Raw genomic sequence first — 23309 nt, forward strand, 5'->3', positions numbered from 1 at the left:
TCAAATGCGCTTTGTGAGCATGAACAAAAATACCGTCAGTCCTTCGATACCACAGGCTGTCATTTTTGTTATGTTTTTGTAGTCGGTGAATATCTATGATTGTTTACGTCAGAGGTGTCCAAACTTTTTCCACAGTGTGTTTAGAGGGAAAAAAAAAGACTCCATGCTGAGTATAATAAGGCGTTTGATATAATGTATGATTTGTACATTAGTCCTTCATTTTACACAGAACTATTTGTGCAGGTTTGCCAATAAATATGACAAAATGGATGGTACTAAGCTCTTCCATTGGATCTCATTAGAATTATGGTCATTGTGCTGTGGCGGGTCGCTGGATGACACCATGTCGAGTATGTTTCCAGAAAGGGAATTTTACAATGTTGTCAATTTAGGTAGTTCTAAAAAAAATATTTCATGAAGGATTTTTATGATGTTCATCTCTTCCCATACAGTTTCCATGCTTTGTACATCCTTCTTAACTTTCCCAGGTTGGGTTTCTGAAGGTCCTGCAGAGACAAGAATGCTTAGTCACCATAAAGTCAATGTCATAATGTTAAGAGCAGTACTGCATTTTGGTACATTCTGGTTCGGGTCCAAATGAAGGACGTCGACGAGGGGAGCGATGGATGGACGGCCATGGGCACACTGGAAGGGCAGCTGGCAGGAAGACAAGGAGGCTACCAAGCTGTGGCACTCCTCTCGGTTCAGGCGGTTGTTGAATTTGATGGCGCCTGTTGGGACACGTGTGTATCCTTTTCAAACTGACACTTGCCAGATGATGATGATGATGTTGAGAGGAAGAGGAGTTTGCCCTTACCGTGGCATGCTAGCGAGGCTAGGACTTTCAGCACAGTGAGCGGGAGAGTTCCTCTCACTCTGCCGGTGGAGCGGAGTAACTGAGGCAAAAGAGTACAAGTGGGACCTTTAGAGTCCAACACCCTTTTTGGTTTGCAATCCAGATTTCAGGGTACATCATGAGTCACGATCAGAGGATTAGCTCTGTGTTACTTATTACTGTATAAAATCTGGGATGGGATTAATTTTTGTGTTATTGTTTTTTTTTTTGTAGCTAAAATCAGAAGTGTCCCATAACAGAATGTGTGCAATGTGCATTGGACATTGCACCCTTACCTCCATCTGCTCTTCAAGGTAATCCTGTTGTATGATCGCAGACAGGAAATGGACAAAAAACACACAAGGTGAGATGCTGAAGCTCATTTGAATGACCCATCAAAGTAAAAAAAAAAAAAAAAGACTTCCACCTCAACGACACGTTTGATAACAGATGGCCTCCTCCGCCGTAGCTCTGTATTTTCTTTCTCCAAGAAACACACGGGCACCTTGCTTACAAGCACTTGGGAATCCTCCGACTGTGTGAAAGTCATTTCCAGGCCCAAGTGACGCAAATGAGCCTGACAAGACCTGTTTTTGATGGAAGGAGAACATTGCATTTTAATTTACGTTAAATCATCTCATCTCCTTCTTCCATTATTATTTTTTTATTTTATTGACACATACAGGATACTCTCAGCCACAAAAGTAAACATTCAGTACAAACAATATACCGTATTTTCTGGACTATAAGTCGCACAAGGCCAAAATTATTATTCAGAGGTTGGCTGTTCCTGCGACTTATACTCCAGAGCGACTTATAAATGAAAAAACTGTTTGTTACATAAACACTGGACACCTTTACTGTTCATGTTTATTTTTTGTGTAGCTGAATAACCATTGTGTTAGCATATCTTACACCTATTCAGCCTGTTTTGTATTCTTTTATTAATGTTAGAACTTGCCTTCCAAGAGGACGTAATGTCTGTTTTGGTTAAATAGTTTGTAAAATAAATTACCCGCAAAAATGCGACTTATACTCCAGTGCAACTTATGTATGTTTTTTTTCTACCCAATTATGCATTTTTGGCCTTGTTCCACTTATACTCCGGAGCGACTTATAGTCCAGAAAATAAGGTAATTAGGAAGAAATAAACATACATAAGTCGCAAGTTTTTGCGGGTAATTTATTTTCCAAACTACTTGACCAAAACAGACATTACGTCCTCTTGGAAGGCAAGTTCTAATAATAAAAGAATAGAGAACAGGCTGAATAGGTGTAAGATATGCTAACACAATGGTTATTCAGCTACACAAAAATAAACGAACAGAAAAAGTGTCCATTTTATGTAACATAAACATTTTTTCATTTACATGTCGCTCTGGAGTACAAGTTGCAGGAACAGCCAACCTATGAAAAAAAAGTGTGACTTATAGTCCGGAAAATACGATATATATATGTGTACATATATATTTATGATGACAGAACTAACAAATGCACACAAATAATTTTTCCACATCGTTTTCTTTTAAAGTTAATGTACTATATATGGAATAAAAAAAAACATTGTAGAATTGTCCAATTAAAATTGCAATGCGATTGTAAACGATGGCCTTTAGCACAATTGTAATGTTCTCTTGCATCAAATAGCGTATTGCATCCCGCAGTATGCAAGGACAGAAACCTTAGCCGCCGGAGAGAGACCTCGTTCAAGTGTACCTAATCAACTGTTCAGTGCGCTAGTGCATGTTGTGTTGTACATGTACGGTACCTCAGCAGCCTCTCTTCCTCTTCCGTCACACAGATGCGAAGAGGTGGTAAAACAGTGGAAGCACACAGACGTCTCTCACCGGGTGCATTTGGATCTTCTTCAAAGGCATCTATTATGGTACACGGTGCAGCATTACCAAAGCATATCTATGGTATATTTATATTTTTTTATGTTTACCTGCTATTAGGTTTTCGAGACGCACTCTCTCGTGAGCAGCGTGTTGATCCAACATCACTAAAAGATTCCCTGAAATGTCCACCATGAAATTGTGAGACAGACGGCTACCACAACCACAAAAACAATGTTCACCATACCTTCGCTGTCGGTGTCATCCCTTGTATTGATGATACACGCAAGAAACTTGTTATCAACTTGGTTTATCACCTGAAATTGTTTATTTATTTTTTTTTTTTTAGTGTAGCATCATTAAAAGCAGCTGAGTGACGGTGATATTACCTTCATTGAGTGTATCATGGTCTTCGAGAAGCGATACGGAAAGAGGATGTTGTGGATCTTTACAGATAGCCCGCCAGCCTGCACACTTGAGATGTCCACACCGACCTTTTATCATATATCATATCATTAAAAATACAATCCGTAGATGTCACAGACAATCCTGAAACAACACAAGAGTTTGTTTACCTCGGGAGGACGCACAAACACAGGGTTGTTCCAGTTTGAGTACAAAGAGGAGAGCGAGTCACAGGTGTCGACATTGACAGCTGGGACTTGGGGGGGAAAAAAAAAAACATGGAAGACTTCATGAGCACTGGGCCCTCCCTCGTTCAGATCTGTGAGTGAAGTACCTGCGTCATCGGTCCCTGAACTAAGCACTCTTTCACCTCTGGCTTTAGGCAGGAAGGGCAGCACAAGCTCCGCCTGAAAGGGGTAACACCTGTACTCCATCCCTGCAGCATCACACAGTAATACAATGATACGATGCAGAAGTGCAGTAATACAGTACTACCACTGATGAAGCTTCAACATATATTTTGCGACACGTCAGCAAATATCAGGAGACTTCAACTCCCAAGGGTCAGTGATGGCAAAAAATGTGTGATGATGACCACAGAATTGTTAAATTTGGATACCCGGCAATATGAATATTATTCTGATACTAGAGCTCTGGTATCAGACGGCTGCATTGCATGTGTGGAGAAAAGCTTCATTTGCTGATATTATTTTGGCTAGATTTGCTGACAACGTTAAAGCTAAAACATGGCACATGGATCGGAAATCTCTGAAGGTAGCATGGGAAATTTCATGTAAATCAATTACACGGGCGACTGTACGGCGGTCGAGTGATTAGTGTGCAGACCTCACAGCTAGGAGACCCCAGTTCAATCCCACCCTCTGCCATCTCTGTGTGGAGTTTGCATGTTCTCCCCGTGCATAAGTGGATTTTCTCCGGGTACTCTGTTTTCCTCCCACATTCCAAAAACATGCTAGGTTAATTGGCGACTCCAAATTGTCCATAGGTATGAATGTGAGTGTGAATGGTTGTTTGTCTATATGTGCCCTGTGATTGGCTGGTGACCAGAAGACAGCTGGGATAGGCTCCAGCACCCCCTGCATCCTTGTGAGGATAAGCGGTAGAAAATGAATGAATGTAGTATTCTGGTCACTAGGCACAAAATGACACAAAACATTGAGACGCTACCTTACATTACATGACCTTAACACTGCATGAGGTCATGAAGTCAGCCATGACATGTCTGACGCGATAGAGTGAAAAAAAGTTCTCCTCCCATCTTGTGTGGAAGCGGTAGCTTTTTTTCCCCTTAAGTTTAGAAGTGGTTAGCTAGTTAGCTTGCTGTATGTGCTCTGTGATTGGTTGGTGAAGACAGCTGGGATAGGCTCCAGCACCCCGTGCAACCCTCATGAGGATAAGCGGTAGAAAATGAATGAATAAATAATTACGAGGGCATTGGATCACAATACACAATACAATGGCTGCTCAGTACAATGTGGCTAAAATGTAGCAAAAGATAAAGCGGAATGTATGATGCAAAAATCAAGCCTTTAACATTTCTCCCTTTCCACCTCACAAAATGGGTCATCATCCCATCCAGTTCTTGGGGACTATTCACACAAGGGTGATTGACATCCGACACGTTGAGTTTGACTAATCTGACGGACAACACCTCACCTGTTTCAGAGACAACACTGACGACCATGTTGGTGACATCTGATGTACAGCGTATCTGCGTTTCCTCCATTGGTGGTTCCTCGTATGTGCTGAGCCCGGTCACTTTGTTGATGTACGCAGTTTTTCCCGTGCCCGTATCGTAGTGATGGAGCCAGTCTGTAGATGTCGTGGTCGGCCGTTCCTCAGGCGCGGTCTCATAGACGTTCTTATTGCCGCCTTGTAAGCCCTCATGACTAATGAGACTGGGATTGTCTGGAGAAACACAACTAGGTGGTACTTCTGGATCTTCTTCCATGTGTTGTTTTAGATGGTTGAGTTTACTTGCTAAAGATTGCTTGACTTTATTTTGACCTGAGAGATTTTTTAGCTTGGTGTATCCCGAGTGTGTTGGTGTGATTCCTTCTTCTCCCTCTTTAACATCATTCTGGAATGGCTCCTTGTGCTGATGCACTACAAAGTTTGTCTGATGTAGTAGCCCAGTGTGGGTTGGAGTGTCCACTGAGGGGAAATGTGGTTCAGCAGATTTGCCATAAATTCTTCTGAACTTGTCAAGTGAGCCACACTCTTTAGATAGTTTAGAGATCTTTGAGCAGACAGCAGGAGCAGAAGTTCTGTGGATTTCCTGTATGGATCCATTATGGAGTGAGATCTTGCGTTTTGAATGTGGCTGAACAAATACTTTCCTGGTGCTCAAGGGGGGTTCTTGCAGATATTTGTGAATGAACGGACAGGAGAGGCGTATCTTTTTGTTAGCGGTGACTGTCCTTTCTTCTCCTGCTGTGTCCTGGCAGTCTACACTGTTTTTAATGTCGGAATCAACATGTGTTTGATTGATGCTGGCACATGAATTTACATTTTTAGGTGATGATTTCATTTCTTTATCAGTGTCTTCTCCTGTCGTGTCCTTTCCGGGGTCCGGTGACGTATGATCATGAAGGCATTTTTCACTTTCAGCCATCTCCACCTCAGCGTCTACCTGAGCCGGTTCCTGACAAACACCCACTTTCTGTTTACGATGAACAGACTCCGAGGCCAGCGTCATACAACGAGATGCCCCATGGACGTTTTGGTCCCATGTGTCGTCTTCTCGCTCTGCACCGTCAGCTTTCAGCAATCTTGGTGACGCATCGTGCCAGCAATCTTGGGAGAGCACCAAGTTCTCCTTTCGTAGGAACACTTTAACAGCCTCCTCTATGCACAGCAAAACACCATCCCAGTCTTTGAACTCGATTAGAGTTTTGGCAGGCTCAAGGCTAATATCATACTCTGAATAGGTACATTTAATATTAATGATGTATATTCCGTGCAGATCTTGGCTGCGTTTCTGCTTTGGGCTCCTGATGGCTGAGAGTTTCTCCGGGCTTTCATTCTTCTGATTTGGACTGCTGAGCCTGCGCAGAAGGGAGTTCAGAAGCTTGTGTATGCGTGTCTTTAAAAGCAGCCTGTCGTTTACATACAAGAACTGCAAGCTGTTGTTGTAGTGGGCGTCCCTGCCAAGGTAACCAATCACCTCAAACTGTGCATGGGTGTAATGGATTTCTACCAGTTTCTGAGCCCGGGCCAGGGTGTGTATTTGGATGAACCTGTGGTACGTATCTCTGGCTTTAGGAAGCTGCACCAACATGACTCCTGTGCAGTCATTCTTCAGGGTGAAGGACACACCGGGGTGCATTAAAGAGATGGCCTCCACTCTGTGTCTGATCCTCTCACCCTCCAGGATGGGGTCCATCCTCTTCCTGCGTACTGGCATGTTGTGGAAGAAGTTGCAAATGACAACAGTGGTACCAGCAGAAGGTCGACATGAGTCTTTTTCAAAAACCCCCATCGCTTTTCCAGATTTGAATATTTTCACTAAGGTCCTGCTTGTGTTTTTAGGCCGGGATGAGACTTCAACAAGAGTGGCTAAAGAAACAATACTCGCAATGGCCTCACCTCTGAAGCCATAAAAACGGAGGTTGTCGAGGTCGCCCAGTGAGTTACATTTGCTGGTGTGGTATCTGTTCCCCACACAGGCCATGTCTTCTGCGTTTATTCCCACGCCGTTGTCGATCACCTGGACTTTGAACGCCTCCATGTCCATCCGGACGCCCACACATGTCGCCCCGGCGTCGATACTGTTGAGGGTGAGCTCCTCGACGCACTGCTGGAGGGAAGGGATTGCGACACCGGAGCGAAGTTTCACCCGGACCTCTTCGGGAAGACATTTAATCATAACGCTGGTACATTTTCAGCCGAAGTGTCGCATTTTACCGTCGTTATTATGCTCCAACCGGCTTCTTGACTTCATCTCGTTCGACCGTTAAAAAAGTCCCTCCGGAAGTCGGTGCCATATTCACATATTTTACTTTAAATCACACACGACTAACACAAAACAATAACAGGTGAGGATTATTGTCAATATAAACTGAATGCTGCTTTCTTCGTTGTTTATCCGCGGACGAAAAGAGGAGTTCACTGATGGTCATTAGTTAAAGCTACTGCCATCTAGTGTTGGGGAGGAACTGAAGGGTTCATCGCGCAGGCGCACCACCTACTGCACGGGAGGTAACATTGCATGTTAATATTGGTCAGTATGGTCAATTATATTTCATGAAGCTCATAAATAATTTGGTCACGAGTCATCTTTTTAATCTGGTCTCATAATTTTATTGACTATTATTCAATGTCATAGATAGTTTATATGAAATTTAATTTATATGATATAATAATTTGTATATTGTATGTCATATTGGTCCACAATAGTTTCCCTGTATAGTTAATATATTTGTACTGTATTTTACATAACTATCAATCCAACTATCAATCCATCTGTTTTCTATACCCTTTGTCCTTGTTATGGTCAAAGTTATGACCACAAACGTATTGAAAAATCCAAGCCAGGAAATCAATTCAAATGGGAGTCCACCAATTCTGCCAAAAACTATCCACAATTATGTCAAAAGCATGGCTCCCACCACTGTGGGAAAAGAACAGTTCAAATAAATAATTAAGGTTCCAAAATGGCTGACATTCCTGCCTATGATGTGTACTGTTTGTCACAACTTCAGTCAATAACAAGCACACTCTTGATTATCATTTTTAGTCATCTCTGTGCTTTCCTGTTTATTAGAACATTGCCAGATTGTAGAGTATTTGACATGTCTACTTTTCAGTATGTTAGGGTTAATACTTTTCAACATATAATAAGACAGACAAAATAAATATGTGGGTGTTGGTTCATAGCTTGCATACATTAAGTTATTTCACAATGTTAAAAGTTGAGTGTTCTAGGCTGGAAACCGCTTTCTCGTTCCTGAACTCTGCCTTGATTATGTGCGACTTGGGGCTCCCAGTTGACTTAAGCCATTCTTGCATTTCTTTCACCTTCTTACGTTGACCCTGGAGCTGACCTTGCACAGTTCCCGCGCCCGTGTTTTGGACCCAACCTACAAGGCCAAGCTTCTTCCCCTCAGCCTGCAAAGTCAAACATACACTTCACTAACACACAAAAGGAGCAGGACAGATCTGTGGACATCATAGTGACATATTTCATCACAAAAAATATAATATTCCTAACTCGATCGTTGGCCCAAAATCCAGCTTTTAAACAATTTGTGCTTTATCATGAATTAAATACGCTACCCCGACCCCAAACCTGCTCGGACAAGTCACATCATCTTACCTGTGTGTATTTCCGGAAAAAGACACCTTGCACTTTTCCATATACTTCATAATCGACGGAAATTAAGTCAGCATCAGACATGCTGGACAAAGTAAGAGAAAATAAGTATAGCAACTACATAGTCAAATGTAGAAACGAGCATGAAAAACACGTTTGCAGCTACACACTAGGCTAGCATGTTTACATTTTTGTCATGTATTAAAGCATAGGCGAATGTCTTAGCTTCATTTGTTTACTGAAAAGTTATCTCTGTTAGCCCTAACGTTCACCTGAATATCAGGAGTATTGACTGGATGTATTGGTGGATGTGTTTATTTGCGGAACCTGCCTCCCGGAAGTGACGTCTGATGACGCATTTATAAACGCGACGCATGGTGTCTTAGCAACAGACGTGGGCAGCAAGACGTAGCATGAGCCTTACGTTCGTCAAAAAGCCACGACACTTTGTCGACATAAAAAAAAACACACATTTTAAAAGCGAAAAACAGCAGTACAAGTAATCTTTATTCTCTGTTAACACACGTGACAAATGTTTACTTTGTATTTATGTATTTTACATGCACATCGGGTACTACAGGTGTCATTTAACTGTAACAAAATACATTTTGCAGTTAAAATAGCCACATATTTACATATTTTTTGCTAAGTACTGTGTCATGCTAAGACAACATTTTTAAAATTACATTTGACCAAATGCTAACAATTTGACACATGATAGACACTGAATATATATCATGAGTTTCGGCATACACTATACAATTGTGCTGCTCACACAATACAGACAATCAAAACAAATATAATAGATTGCTTCAAAATAAAAATAAGTAACAAATACAGATAAAATAACAAAAACAGTTCAAGTGTTATGGCATCTCCTAACCATGACATACTTACAAATGCCATACGAAGGCAAAACGAGAAACAGTCAGTAGTCTCAGCAAAGAATATATAAAACAATAAGGCTTATATTTTAAGGCATATATTTGCATTAGAGTTAAGTTTCAAATATCACACATTTGAGGCTATAGCATATGAGGTTCTTAAACCATTTGGGTAAAGACTTAAAAGGTGAAAGTACTCACAAAAACAGAGGACAGTGACACAAGTTCATGAGAGAAAATGATGTACTGTAGAAACCATTTAGGAAGTACAGCCATTTTTATAGCGAGGGCAAAGCTAAATGGACAATTGAGAAAGGCACTCAGAGATAGAGACCTCTGCCAACTTCCTGTACATGCACACAAAGTGGTTTAGTAGTTTTTGTATAATCTTGCTCAAACGCATCAGTTTGAAGGCCACAAATTTCCACTGGAAAGGCACGGTTTGACCTGATTGAGGATACAAGCTGATGATGATGACGACATCACTATGACATTCCTACAAGGACTTCATGATCACATTGTGGAAAAAAACACCCAGATTGTCTGGCTGTGCAATGCCAGCCAACATTTCAGTCCGTAGAAAACCTGCAAACAACATTTGCATGACAAGTGACACGCAGAAATGTCATGATGCAACTCGGTACTCTGCGACTTTATGTATGAATACTTTATGTACTGTATGTAATGGCTTTACTTGTTTCATATGTGAGGCAGCCACCTCAACCGCTAAGTCTATTCACACCTGACAAGCCTTTTGGATTCACAAAATGCAGAGTTTTGTCACCTCTCTCACACACACACACACAAGGTACAATTGGCAGGGCCTCACAAGCTGGCCCCCGCAGGTCTGCCCCCATGCTGTGTGAATCCACCCGCTCTTCCTCCTCCATCCTCAGACACGTGAGCGGCACAATGGTTGCCATTACTGTCACATCTTGCTTCCATGAGCTGGTTTAATGCGGCCAACAACCTCTCGTGCTCCATTTGCTGGTCACTGACCTAAACACAAACATGGACCGACTCACATGGAACCAAATTTGAGGTTTAGGAGAGGCAACTCGGTTCTCACCTGCTTCTCCAGTATCTGGATCCTCATCTCTTGCTGAGTGACAATCTCCCGCAGCTGTGAAGTAAACACGTGACACATGGCAACCTTGTGCAAACACCGTGGAGCGGGCTGATGGCTTACCTGTGCGACCTCCACACTTGCTCTGCAGCATGTGATCGAGTCCTCTTTTTTGTACAGTTCTGCCCCCTCCAGTCCGTTTAAATTGTCATCACTCGTTCGTGTAGTCTGTGGGAAGATAACCCCAATGAAACAAACACAAAAATATCAGAAATCAGAAGAATAGAGCACATCGACGTTGATATTACCGATAAGTCATGTTGACTGCTGACAGCTGCTGCCACAGCCTTTAGCTCCTTCAGGTTCTGATATGGCAAAGTGCTGCTCTCTGAAAAAGACGGGAGTTGGTCACAAGAAGACTCAGAGTCCTCTGGCATGGGTATGAACTCTGCATCCTCCAGCTCCTGTTGGCATACAACCAAGAAAGGTTTCAGTTGTGACCAGAAGGTGTTGATCACGTCAAAAACATGAAGCTTTGGATCATAAGGTAACCTTTCTCAGCCACAGAGGACATGAACTGTCGCCAGTCTGATTTGCCATTGACACCATTGGCGTCTCCAGGTTGCAAGCGTCAAGATCAACCTCCAATGTTCCCCCGAGGCCTCTGTCACGACACTCCGTCTCTGAATCCGGATCCATTTCCAGATCCACAGTGGATATGGAACCATCCTGTCCGATCCCTACATTTATACAAAAACATAATATTCCTCACCAAGAAAAACTATTAAGGAGATATTTATATCAGAAGTATTTACCGCTGCCAACTGACAGTCCACTGCTGTTGGAGCGAATGGTCTTGGAGTTGAGCACTTTCTCTGTCAAGAGATGTTATCCATCAATAACGTATGAAAGCAATATATTCTACTATGAAATGGACAGTGACAAATTGCAGGAATTAGTGTACAACCAGCTTTTAAACACGCATGTAAACAACCTGATTAGATTGTGTTTGGCTTTGTAAAAGTCACATACATTTGGTTTGTGTCCTAAGAAATGGGTTCATTCTTGAGCAGGGGTCTCAAACTCGCAGCCCGACGCTAGTTTGAAGCAAAAGTTTAATGTGCGAGTTTGACATGGATGCTGTATGGTATCATGTACCCAGAAATGACAGCTTAAAGTTGTGTGCACACCGGACTGCTCCTAGATGTAACAATGCTAACCTGCTAATTGGGTAAAATGGTTCATTTTCATTAATGTTCATGTTAAAGGTTAAATAAATGTTAATACTGTTAATTTGAATCTGAAAAAAAAAAATCTCAACCCACCAACGATATGTGGTTTCTTTTTTATTTTTTTATTTGCTGTTTTATTATTATTTTATTTATTTATCATTGATATCATTATCTATTTTCTTTATTTTGATTTGTTTCTTATTTCATGAATTAAATAAAAATTAAGATATTTGAGAACAGCGGAATGTTTTATCAGAGCTTTTCTTGTGAAAAAAACGGAACCAAAGCACTGAAAAAGTGTACGGTATAGCAGAAGCAAAAGCATTGAAGACAGTTTTTTATTTGTTTTTTTCTGTTTTTAATAAATGTGTTGTTTTTTTTTTTACCTGAGACTAGCTCCAGTGGCCCTCAGGTAAATTGTGTTTGAGACCCCTGTTCTTGAGGCTTCCTCCTAATTTAGGTAAAAGTCTTACACTCAATCACAACTTCACAGTTGTACCAACGGAACTTATTTGTGCCCCACGTGTGTATAATGGAGGTGATGGGTGATGGGACTAACCCATGATGATGATGGTGTGCCAACCACGACAAGAAAGATCTGGTACGTGGTGAAGAGATCCAAAGATTGGCCTTGGCATTGCAGGACAAACCTCTGAACCGAATCCTTTATCAGCAGGCATTCCAAGTCGTCCATTTCCAGCATTTCCCCACGCAAATATCTGATTGTCTGCAAGAAAATAATTAGAATTTGTTCACACACACAAACACGCATCATGTAAAAATAAGAGCTTGTGCTAAGAGCTTACCTTCTGTGGCTGCTATGGTAAAGCCATCCCCACAAGACACTTTAGTGACTATCTTTCCTCCAAAAGGGCCAACCAGGACTTGCACACCTTGGTGCTTCTTAAAATCTTTAACACCAAGCTGCCCGTATTTGTTGCAGCCGAAGGTGATGAGGCGACCACGTTCTGTAAAATTCATTTAGATGGTTATTAAACAACTTGATAACAATTTTAGGATACAAATGAGTGTTTCTCTTTTTCTGTAGTACCATCAATGGCAGCAGTGTGGGACTTCCCTGGCGCTATGGTCTGAATCTTGAAGCGGGACAGCTGCTTTGCCAAAGTCAGTGTGGTGGTATAAGGGATGCCCTGGTAACCCTAAGTAGTGTGGCAGGAGAAACACTCAAATACTCAATTTGATGTCAATATACAGTGGCCATATTTGGAAGAAAATAAATACCTCTAACAAAAAAAAAACACCAAGCATACATCCATTCATTCATCCCTACCGCCTCACAAGGGTCACAGGGGTGCTGGAGCCTATCCCAGCTGTCTTCAGCGAGAGGCGGTGTACACCCTGGACTGGTGGCCAGCCAATCACAGGGCACATATAGACAAACAACCATTCACACTCACATTCATACCTATGGACAATTTGGAGTCTATTTATTTATCTGTATCGTACAGACTAACTCAAAACCGAAACAAAATGCAACAAAATGGAGGGCAGTGAAGCATACAAGCGTATTAAAGAGTCAAATTGGATGCTGTACACATACAGTCCATGCTGGCAGGTCTGCAATAGTATTGGAAGTCAAACAACCATTTACACTCACATTCATTTTCTACCATTTTTTCCTCACGAGGGTCGCGGGGGTGCTGGAGCCTATCCCAGCTGTCTTCGGCGAGAAGCGGTGTACACCCTGGACTGGTGGCCAGCCAATCATAGGGCACATATAGACAAACAACCATTCACACTCACATTCATACCTATGGACAATTTGGAGTCGCCAATTAACCTAGCATGTTTTTGGAATGTAGGAGGAAACCGGAGTACCCGAAGAAAACCCACACAAAAATCCACACAGAGATGGCCGAGGGTAGAATTTAACTCTGGTCTCCTAGTTGTGAGGCCTGCGCGCTAACCACTCGCTAACCATCTAAATTCAACAAAATCATGGATTCATAAGGAGACTGTATAGTTTACATTATGTCCCTTTCAGAGTCCAGGCCTAAATTATTTAGAAAATCTGTGGCATGACGTGAAAGGGGCTATGCATGAGATAAGGCCCCACAATCTGACAGATTTGGAACACCTCCGGAAGAAAAGTTAAGCTGTACTATGCTACAACGGAACACATTTTGAACACAAAATAAGTTACGTTTAAATGACTTAATTACTAAAACTGTGTTTTAACTGTGGTGCTTTTACTTTCTGTAAATTCAAGTCAGTACAATACCTCTCCAGAGTGGTTTTTGAGACCAGAGAATTCCTGGTTCAGACCTAGCTTGTTGAATTCATTGTTTCCACATGCCAGGACTTTGCCAGTGTCTGTCAAAAAGAAGGTTCCGTCACTGCTGCAGGACACAGAGGAGATGGTGGCGCCTTTGGCGAGCTCTACCTGGAGAAAATATGTTAAATGTAAAGTATGTAATGAATGGCATCACAGTCAGGGATGTAGTTCTTGTGCTGGGAATAAAATCTTACTTGCATCGGAGAAGAAAAATCATCCTCGCATTCCAAACCCAGACGCCCTACAGATGAGAAAATATGCTCATTTAAGGAGGAAAGTGCTTGAAATAGTATTTGGAAAAATACGAGCTTCTGTCGCCACCTGCTGGTAGTATTTATAGCTGCAAAAACAAAACCTAATGGCATCAGTAGTCTATACCATACTCTCCGCAGCCCCATGAGAAGATGTCGCCACTGTGGGTAAGGACCACCACGTGATTGTCTCCGCAAGAAATCTGACGAACTGGCCGCTCCTCAAAAAACACAAGAAGCACCGGCTCCAAGATCTCCATGCCCATCTCGCCCTCCACACCGATGCAGCCGTAATAGTCGGACCCAAACATGTACATTTGGTCCTCATCTGCAGTAAATAGCGCTCATTAGAAATAAGCGGGGTTGTTTCATTGTCATGTTGCCTTTTTTGGAAGGTGGTTATGCACTCACCGGTGACACACGCAGTAAAGTCAGCACCGCATGCAACCTGTCTGATGGCTTTGCCCTGCAGCTTTTCCACCCTCTTGGGTTGCCGGTAGGAAGCCTGGTCTCCATGCCCCAGTTGGCCCACCATCTTGGCTCCACCTTGAACATTCTGAAAAGATTCTTTGTAGTGCCGACAGAAAAACAAGTGCATCTGATGTACTGTAAATTCCGGACTATAAGACGCTACTTTTTTCCCCAAAGTTTTAACCCTGCGGCTTATTCAGTGATGCGGCCAATTTATGTAATTTTTCTAACGGCTCTCGAGTAGAAAAGGTAAGATTAAGACCGGTGGAATATATGCGTCGATGAAGACTGCAACTTCTTGTCTTGTGCATAAATTAAATGAGCGTGAACATACCCTCATCATGGAAAAAAAAAGGCATATGACGCAGCTTTCAAGCTAAAAGCAATCAAGCTGTCCGATAAAGAAGGAAACAGAGCAGCTGCACGTAAACTTGGCATAAATGAATCGATGGTGAGACGCTGGAAACGGCAGCGGGAAGAAATGGAGCAATGTAAAAAGACGAAAAAAGCTTTCAGAGATTAATAAAAGTCGTCTTTCTTTGTAAATATGTTTACATGTTTTAATGTGGGCACATGCGGCTTATATGCAGGTGCGGCTTGTGTATGTACAAAATCGGTTTTCCTCTAAAAATTTACTGGGTGAGGCTTATAATCAGGTGCGCTCTATAGTCCGGAAATGACGGTATTTAAACCAGAACACTCACAGCCCACGTGTAGAGCTCTTTTTCCACCGTCACCACCGCAAAGTGACTCTCTCCGGCGCACACATGTTGGGCGCTGCTGCCACCTTTAAAGGTGTCCAGTTTCTGGGGAGTGAACTTGCCTCCGCCCCAGAAATACCCCTCCCGCGAGCGTGTGGTTACCACGGCAACTGGCGTCTCTGTTGCCGTACTCAACCTGTGACGAAGAACCATCAGTTGGACACTATTTGGCAGGATGATGATAAAGCTTCAACAGCAGAAAACAACAACAAAAAAAAAAACCTACTTTGGTTTCTTCATGGCGGAATTCAGCAAAGCAACTCGTTCTTCAAGCTCCCTGCCAAATGACAAACTTGTTTGTGTGTATCTTTTTACATCATGAATAAGTAAAAAGTGACTGACTTACTGTCGGCTGGAGGAGATAACTGGCTGGTCAAGAATTTGGTCCGCCGTTGGCCTCTTTGCCGGATCCTGCCACACAAAATAATAATAATAAAACTTGCTTCAAACTTGGTTTCTGAAGCAACTATGACTTACTTGATCGAGACACTCGTAGACCAGCTTGATCAACCCAGAAGAGTAAATATCAGGATTCACATCCATAGTCCAGTTTCCCTGGACTATTTTCACACACAGGTTCAAAGGATTCTGGAAGGACACAAACTGAATCTGTTAAAAAGTACACTCATTCTGATTTTGCTAACGCATCCAAACAAGGAGTGAGTGCTACCGTTGCATCAAATGTTCTTGTCAGGGTTAAGACTTCATAAAGCACGCAGCCCATGGCCCAGATGTCTGATTTGAAGTTGTACTTTGCCCCCTGGCACAGCTCGGGCGACATATAATAAGGAGTCCCTACGCACTGGATGAATAAAAAAGGAGAGGTGAATTACAATCATGTGCAGGTTAACAGAATCAGTCTACTTGTCTTTGTCTATTTATGTCGCGGCTGTCATGTGATATTTACTATTATCACATACTACAGTATCAATTGTCCCTGTACCCTAGAAACCGCCCATGAATGATACGGGAAAAGGCCGAAATGATACTGTGTCAAAGCCCAGGGCAGTGATACTGATAAAATATAGAGTTTAACCATGTCCAGTATCAGCCCCCGTAGCTGTCCACTCAGAGCGCGCTGCTCTGGTATCGTGCCCGTGAACCAACCAATCATAGAACAGCTCACGAGTGCTTAGTGCCTAGTGCTTCTCCAGTCACCAAAAACCCAAACTTGATTAATGGAACTTTAATTGTCAGACATTGATAAGCTAAGACTGTTGATAAAATATTATTGTTGAAATATTTTTGCAATTATTGTGTTTACACTGTTTAGATATAATACATGTAATAAACTGAACATTTTCTGGGAACAAAATGGTCTTTTGATTAAATAGTACGTGATAATAAGCTCATGATTAAATAGTATGTGATAATAAGATCATCACATGGTTTGTCTGGTATCAAGCCCAGTATCATGCCCCCGCGTGCCTGATACTGACACTTGGGGGCATGATACCTGGCCTGATACCAGACATACAGATACAGACAAAAACCATGTGATAACCTATAAGTATCAACATTTTAGATTTCTCTAGTTAGAATAAGCATTTTTTTCAAAATCGCTTTATTTTTATTAACCAAAAATGTCATAAATCAACTATGAGTAAGAGGATAGCATTCACGGTCCATGTTGATGTATAAAGTACTATTATAAACACATGTTCCAAATAAAGCTTTGTTCAGCACAGATAATCCTAATGTATCTCGTCAGTATCAATACAAATAAACAAATACCGTCTCTGCCATGGAAAACTCTGAGCCGAGTTTCTTTGCAAGGCCGTAGTCACCAAGCTTGATGAGGTCAGTCTTGGTCAAGAAAATGTTGAGCGTTTTAATATCCCTATTGGGGAAACGGGATGGTCAAAACACAAGTTGAACATGGCTGAAAGAGCCTCATGTGATCTGACCTGTGTAAGACGCCGGCCTTATGAATGTGGGCCACAGCTGAAGCAATCTGGTACAGATACCAAATAACCACCTGGAGAAAAAAAAGACATCAAGGATGAATATAAAACAACAATAAACTGGTTTACATGGATTATATGCATCTATCCGCTCTTACCTCCTGGTTAAAAAGTTTCCCCTTCTGTTGGACTATTTTGTCATACAGATTCCCCCCTGCGGCGACAATGTCATTCAGACACCCAGTCACAAACAAACATAGCTCAAAGTCAATCAAACGTACACTTTTCCCTCTTACCATTACAGTATTCCAGCTCAATGAGCAGCGTGTTTTTATCCATGAAGTGATTGAAATAGGCAATGATGTTGTTGTGCTCCAAGATAGAGAGGATGCTTATTTCATTCATGACATCCCTGCGCTCGCGTTCAGACAAGGAGTTCAAGTCCACCTCCTTCCACACCACCAGGGAATTGTCCTGGTGGGAAACAAAATAAGTTAGCTGCAACTAAAGCTTATTTCCATCCATTTTCTATACAGATGAGAAGATCACAGATGAGCTGAAGCCTATCCCAGCTGATTTTTGGGTGAGAAGTGGTGTACCCCTTGGACTGGTTGCCAGCTAATCACAATTCACACTTTTTTGACATGTGGGAGGAAGCTGGTTTATTTCCATGAGCTGTTTAAATGACAATAATGGTTTTTCTATGTGTTTTATTTAGCCACGTGGTCAACGTGACTGGCCACATCTTATCTTTAAAGGTACAGTGTTTGTTTTCTTCCTGCCCTTAGGATGTTTCAGTGGGTATTCGACAGTAAGCGTGATTGTTGCCTGGCAACGTGTTGACTACGTGTCTTTTTTTTTTTTTCTTCGAACATTTTAACACTTGCTTTTAAAGTTTCCCTAGACCGGACCCAGCTCACCTCGGTTCTTCTGTACAGCGTCGCTTCACCGAACGCCCCCCTCCCGAGGATCCGGATCGGAATGTAATGCAACTTCTCCTCTTCGGCATTAAACGCAGCCGACGCTGTTCGCTCGCTCAACACGGAGCCGCTGGCCAAATCTGAATTTAGCGAGTCGAAATGTCTCTCATATTCTGTCAGTGACATTTCTGTTTGGCGCCTTGTTAGCCACCAGCTGCACTGATGGGGAACCACACACACAGGCCTGACTTGAAAACTCTAGACGAAAAGCCTCCCACGGAGACGCTAGTCAGACATGTCACCCGGTTCGACGGCTACTATAAATCACTAAACATAGCGAATACAACTCTGGAACTAAAATACTTCTAGAATTCACAGTACTGGAGGGGGAAAACGACGTAGGAAAAAATGCGTTGAAGTTGTTCAAGCGTCAAGCATGACACACGAAACAGCAAGTTTGACCAACTTAGCTGTGCTTTCAAAATAAAATACACTTCTTCAGTCTTCACGTGCTGTCTTTTACGATGAAAGCAAGATAAACACATTTCCTGTTAAGACGGCAGCTCTGTTTTTTTTAAAACGTGGCAGCACTGCCTTGCTGTAAATGTTTAATTCAAAGAGGAGAAATGAGACAGTCTAGCAAACTCAGGTTTATGTATAATGATTGACGTTCGTGTCACACCCGGTCAAATGGCGACAACTCAACGTTACTCTCAAACCCGGAAGTTGATTTTGGACGACATCCGTGATCAAAGTAAATAATATACTAAATATAGATGTTACATTTTAAATTATTATTATCAATTGCTTAATAGTTGAGTCAAGTTAAATTGACTAAACATAAAAATATACTGTATTTCACTATTATGGTTATTATTATAAGTCATAAAAAATCATTTCATAGTACAAAACCTGTAAAAAAAAACATTAAAGAGCCTCTGCTGCCAGCACGTTGCCGTTAATTTACAGAAAAATTATGTCTTTATGTACGTACATATATAGTGGTGTGAAAGTGTTTGCCCCCTTCTTGATTAGGTTTTTTTTTTGCATATTTGTCACACAAATTTAAATATTAACACAAATTGCCATTTTTAAATTAAACTTTTTATTATTAAAAGGGGAAAAATCCAAACATAAAAGTCCCTGTGTGGAAAAAGCCATTGTTCCCCTGTTAAAACACAACTTAACTGAGATTAATTGAGATCTATCAGTATGGTAAAGGTTATAAATCAATTTCTACAATTTTGGGACTCCAGCAAACCACATCGAGAGCTATTATCCATAAATGGCGTAAACATGGAACAGTGATGAACCTTCCCAGTAGTGGCCAACTAACCAAAATGACCCCAAGAGGGCAGCGACTACTCATACAAGAGGTCACAAAAATCCCCACAACAACATCCAACGAACTGCAGTCCTCACTTGCCTCAGTTAAGGTCAGTGTTCATAACTTCACCATGAGAAAGACATTCAACAAAACTGCATGCATAACAGAGTTCCAAGACAAAAAACATACCTGAATAAAAAGAACATTAAGACTCATCTCATCATACCAACAGTGAAATATGGTGGTGGGAGTGTGATGGTCTGGGGAGATTTTGCTGCTTCAGGACATGGAACTAACGGATACGTGACCTCAAGCTGAAACCAACTTGGGTTCTGCAGCAGGACAATGATCCAAAACACACCAGCAAGTCCACTTCCGAATGACTAAAGAAAAACAAAGGAAAGTCTTTGGAGTGGCCTTGTCAAGTCCTGACCTGAATCTTATTGAGACGCTGTGGCATGACCTTAAAACGGCGCCTGTGGCTGAATTACCCAACTATTCTGCAACGATGAGTGGGACAAAATTCCTCTACAACACTGTCGGATACTGTTCTCTAAATCATTCTAGAAAACATAACATTTGGGAGTTTGTTTCTCAAACATTTATCCTGATGCTTGCATTTTCCTAAAGGGATGTTACACAACACTTTCAAGGCTTCTGTTTTTGTAGATTTTTGCTGATTTGCAATATTTATTGTACTTAGCTAATCGCAAACAAATCCACATTTCCATTGTGTCAAAATAATTATAAAAAGTTTAATTTGGGACTCGTCACCAGCAAATCTCAATAGCTAAACAATTAGTCACATTCACATTAAATACCTGTGGACAATTTAGTGACAGCTGCTTCTAAAATTATGTAATATGTCTTAAAACTATTAAAACTAAAGTTCATATATAATGCTAATTACAGCATCTTATTACATTATTATCTAATGTTCTTATTCATTGTTTGTTCTTTTTTTATCTTGTATTTTACATTTGTGTGTTTATATCTTCTGTCCAGCGACCTTGGTTGTCCTGAAAGGCGCTTTGAAATAAAATGTATTATTATTATTATTATTAGATTAAATCCTATTCACTGCATGGCATGTGATCTGGTGATGAATGCTGGGGCGTATTTAGGTGCGCCTTGTCAGTGTAACTGAAAACTCGCCAAAGGGAAGTTCTTGCAACGATGGAAGATTGTCTGAGCGCTTCTGAGTGCACTGTCACATTTGTACCCGAGTCATCTCAAGTTCTGTTCAACGGGGCCGGGCGCCCTCGCTCTCGTTGTGACATGTTTTGGAAAGGTACAGTGACAAATTTGTCTCACTTTTCTTTCGGTATCATAGAACACTTAGTGTATGAAGCCAAGAGGCATGTTACATGTATTCTTCCATAGACTTTTTCAAATAGTAGTCCTAATCTTGGACTTGATGTTTGCCAATTGGTAGCTATACTGATCTGGTATGTGTCTTTGAATAAATCCTCCACAGATGAATATGGATGTAACCGTGTGGTCCTACTGTGTCTCGGACTGCTGAATATCACTCTGCTGATAATTGCAGTTGTTCTTGGAATTAACTGTAAGTGTGAACTTCTCAACACAAACGTTCAGTTTCAGATGACTTTTCCAGGCTCATGCAGCGCATTAGCGCTCAAACAAAAATATCTTGAGACATTTTAAACCTCAAAGTGACTTCACAGTACGGAATAGTCTCTTCACATTAAGCCTAAACACAGCTGACTTTGCAGCGTGCATCAAGCACCTTACCTTACCCGACCTAAGGTACTACGGTAATCCTTTCCCCTAATACTATTAGTGTTTTAAGTCAGTAATGCAACACCACAAGTCCAGAATCTTGCCTTCACCTGAGGATATTACAACCTGAGCATTTTCCAGGAATATTCCAGTACCTCTGCATCTTAAAATCTCCTTGTTTTGCTTTTTCCAGGTGTCTCAGCCCAACAGATCTCCTACCCAAATTCCCATCCAGCTTCTGTTCAGCTCATGAATGAGCTGAAACATCTCCTTAGCAACCACAGTGATGTGATGAAGGCTGAACAAGAGGCCCGGAATGAGTTAAAGCAAGCAACCAAAAAGCATGCAAAACTTAAGGTGAAAATTGACAAGCAGAGGACCGTGAATGACTGTTATCAGAGACAACTCGAGAGTCTGCGCAAGGAAAGAAAACACCTGCAGGCCAACGTGACAACTTTGGGTATTATGGTGTTATTAAGAAATCATTAAGTTATATTATTGTTAGTAACAAAATGTGTTTTTGTATTTCCTAGAGGGGACCTGTGGCAAATGCCCTCAGGAATGGAAATTTTTCAACAACTCTTGCTATTTCTTCTCTTTGACACAAAAGAAAACCTGGATGGCAAGCCGAGACTACTGTATAAGTTATGGAGGAAATCTGGTTGTGATAGACGACCAAAATGAGCAGGTGAGGCGGGAACAAACACGATCCTGAAATAAATATTCAGTGGATTATTCCGTGAAAGTGTAGTGAAACTGCACTTTTTTTTAATCTGAACACAATTTTTTTCATGTTATAAAGATATAAAAAGAGCTAAAAAAAAGAGCTAATTACTGCAAGTAATGGGACATACTGTACCTCCAAAAACCCGGTGTGTGTGCACTGCTGTCGAAGCCTGCATCCAACCTTTGCTTATACATACCCATTTTTTAACAATGTTATCACCCCCCCCCCCCCCCCCACTGTGAAATATGTAAACTAAGGATGTCCAAAGTGCGGCCTGCAGGCCATTTGTGGACTAAGAAAAAATTGAAGTTAAAAAAAACAATAAGTCTTACAGACCACATACACATATAGCTGAATAATACAGAATAAATATAGGAACTTTTGATGTCAATTTCAGACTAAAAATAATGTACCAGCTATTTTCAGTTATGCCCAAACACTGCTTATCCTGTAAATATTTAAATCTCTTTCTATTTTGTGTGCTTCCATAGTCATACGTGAGTCACATAATTAAATCTTGGTACAGCGGAGTGTGGATCGGCCTCACTGATATGACATCAGAGGGAAAATGGCTTTGGATTAACAACGTCACAGAATTGGAGCAAAGGTGACAAATATATGGTATTCCAGATTCATTATTTTCCATACTGTTATGATCTCCTTGCTGTGTATTTTCTTAAGGTACTGGATACCCGGGCAACCTGACAACTCCGGCCACTGTGCGGTTACTATCAGTTCCCCAACTGCACCATGGCAGACTCGCTACAGCGAAAATTGCCGAACGCTGTTTGTCTGGATATGTGAAATGGCACCAAAATAGAATACACAAAGATATTGTGATATTCATATGAAATAAAACGTGATTCTGAGTACTCTTCAATTCATTATGTTAACCAAGGTTCAACTATGCTATTGTCTTGTAACTTAGCCAAGACAAGACATTAACAAGCATTATAAATACATTACACATCTGTTTCTATATGCCATTAAGTGATTCCTCCAAAGTCCCATTGAGGAAAATTTGTTGACTTCACAAACATGGAATAAAAAAATAAAAATAAATCAGGTTCTGACCGACAACGTACATGTAAGTCCATAACTAAATAAAACAACTCCCCGACAGTTTGTAGATGTGAGGTAAGCAGGTAAAAATGAATGCATAATACCTTCAAAATATGTAGTACTCTGTCATTATGATTTGAACTTGTGGGAATAATACATAAACCATCTCAGGCTCTGAGAAGCTCAGCTTAGTGGTCTCCTGCGGGTTCCCAGAGTCAAGACTAAAGACTGCGTGGCTGCGTTTCAGTTTCATGC

At 41.3% G+C, this 23309-nt stretch overlaps 4 protein-coding genes across 4 annotated transcripts; 1 reads left to right on the top strand and 3 right to left on the bottom strand.

Annotated features, from left to right (window-relative positions):
• Positions 1-200: 200 nt before the first annotated feature.
• On the bottom strand, positions 201-7223 carry mlh3 (mutL homolog 3 (E. coli)). Its single transcript, XM_058090105.2, has 12 exons — positions 4753-7223; positions 3410-3511; positions 3246-3331; positions 3060-3164; positions 2918-2987; positions 2781-2849; positions 2604-2712; positions 1263-1422; positions 1132-1155; positions 818-896; positions 580-731; positions 201-506 (listed from the first exon to the last, which is right to left on the bottom strand). The coding sequence occupies exons 1-12, from the start codon at positions 6962-6964 to the stop codon at positions 435-437; spliced, it is 3240 nt and encodes a 1079-aa protein (XP_057946088.2). The 5' UTR covers positions 6965-7223; the 3' UTR covers positions 201-434.
• Positions 7224-7468: 245 nt separating this feature from the next.
• Positions 7469-8774, bottom strand: acyp1 (acylphosphatase 1, erythrocyte (common) type). The gene is made up of 3 exons (XM_058090117.2): positions 8683-8774; positions 8414-8495; positions 7469-8205 (listed from the first exon to the last, which is right to left on the bottom strand). The coding sequence occupies exons 2-3, from the start codon at positions 8492-8494 to the stop codon at positions 7990-7992; spliced, it is 297 nt and encodes a 98-aa protein (XP_057946100.1). The 5' UTR covers position 8495; positions 8683-8774; the 3' UTR covers positions 7469-7989.
• Positions 8775-8902: 128 nt separating this feature from the next.
• nek9 (NIMA related kinase 9) lies at positions 8903-18667 on the bottom strand. The gene is made up of 23 exons (XM_058090106.2): positions 18196-18667; positions 17572-17749; positions 17434-17489; positions 17279-17349; positions 17106-17211; positions 16042-16173; positions 15849-15959; positions 15718-15782; positions 15598-15648; positions 15315-15507; positions 14551-14695; positions 14267-14467; positions 14083-14129; positions 13835-13996; positions 12644-12752; positions 12399-12560; positions 12152-12319; positions 11176-11235; positions 10913-11100; positions 10669-10824; positions 10484-10588; positions 10364-10417; positions 8903-10293 (listed from the first exon to the last, which is right to left on the bottom strand). The coding sequence occupies exons 1-23, from the start codon at positions 18379-18381 to the stop codon at positions 10120-10122; spliced, it is 2880 nt and encodes a 959-aa protein (XP_057946089.2). The 5' UTR covers positions 18382-18667; the 3' UTR covers positions 8903-10119.
• A 2019-nt stretch (positions 18668-20686) lies between these two features.
• Positions 20687-23024, top strand: LOC131140046 (C-type lectin domain family 4 member K-like). The gene is made up of 6 exons (XM_058090116.2): positions 20687-20813; positions 21000-21089; positions 21459-21725; positions 21799-21953; positions 22484-22599; positions 22674-23024. The coding sequence occupies exons 1-6, from the start codon at positions 20699-20701 to the stop codon at positions 22810-22812; spliced, it is 882 nt and encodes a 293-aa protein (XP_057946099.2). The 5' UTR covers positions 20687-20698; the 3' UTR covers positions 22813-23024.
• Positions 23025-23309: the final 285 nt, after the last annotated feature.

The sequence above is a fragment of the Doryrhamphus excisus genome, linkage group LG14, assembly GCF_037039965.1.
Source record: "Doryrhamphus excisus strain RoL-2023G ecotype Guam linkage group LG14, RoL_Dexc_Guam_v1.1, whole genome shotgun sequence".
NCBI lineage: Eukaryota > Metazoa > Chordata > Actinopteri > Syngnathiformes > Syngnathidae > Doryrhamphus > Doryrhamphus excisus.

Excerpts from the sequence above, each read along its gene's own strand:
- mlh3 (XM_058090105.2), bottom strand. The coding sequence starts at position 6,964 with ATGATTAAATGTCTTCCCGAAGAGGTCCGGGTGAAACTTCGCTCCGGT. Across the intron at positions 2,850-2,917 it reads GGATGACACCGACAGCGAAG|GGAATCTTTTAGTGATGTTG; the intron begins GTATGGTGAACA and ends TGGACATTTCAG. Across the intron at positions 1,156-1,262 it reads TTATCAAACGTGTCGTTGAG|GATTACCTTGAAGAGCAGAT; the intron begins GTGGAAGTCTTT and ends ATCATACAACAG.
- acyp1 (XM_058090117.2), bottom strand. The coding sequence starts at position 8,494 with ATGTCTGATGCTGACTTAATTTCCGTCGATTATGAAGTATATGGAAAA. Across the intron at positions 8,206-8,413 it reads TTTTCCGGAAATACACACAG|GCTGAGGGGAAGAAGCTTGG; the intron begins GTAAGATGATGT and ends TTGACTTTGCAG.
- nek9 (XM_058090106.2), bottom strand. The coding sequence starts at position 18,381 with ATGTCACTGACAGAATATGAGAGACATTTCGACTCGCTAAATTCAGAT. Across the intron at positions 14,130-14,266 it reads ATGGGGCTGCGGAGAGTATG|GGCGTCTGGGTTTGGAATGC; the intron begins GTATAGACTACT and ends TCTCATCTGTAG. Across the intron at positions 12,320-12,398 it reads TACCATAGCAGCCACAGAAG|ACAATCAGATATTTGCGTGG; the intron begins GTAAGCTCTTAG and ends ATTTTCTTGCAG.
- LOC131140046 (XM_058090116.2), top strand. The coding sequence starts at position 20,699 with ATGGAAGATTGTCTGAGCGCTTCTGAGTGCACTGTCACATTTGTACCC. Across the intron at positions 21,090-21,458 it reads AGTTGTTCTTGGAATTAACT|GTGTCTCAGCCCAACAGATC; the intron begins GTAAGTGTGAAC and ends TGCTTTTTCCAG. Across the intron at positions 21,954-22,483 it reads TAGACGACCAAAATGAGCAG|TCATACGTGAGTCACATAAT; the intron begins GTGAGGCGGGAA and ends GTGCTTCCATAG.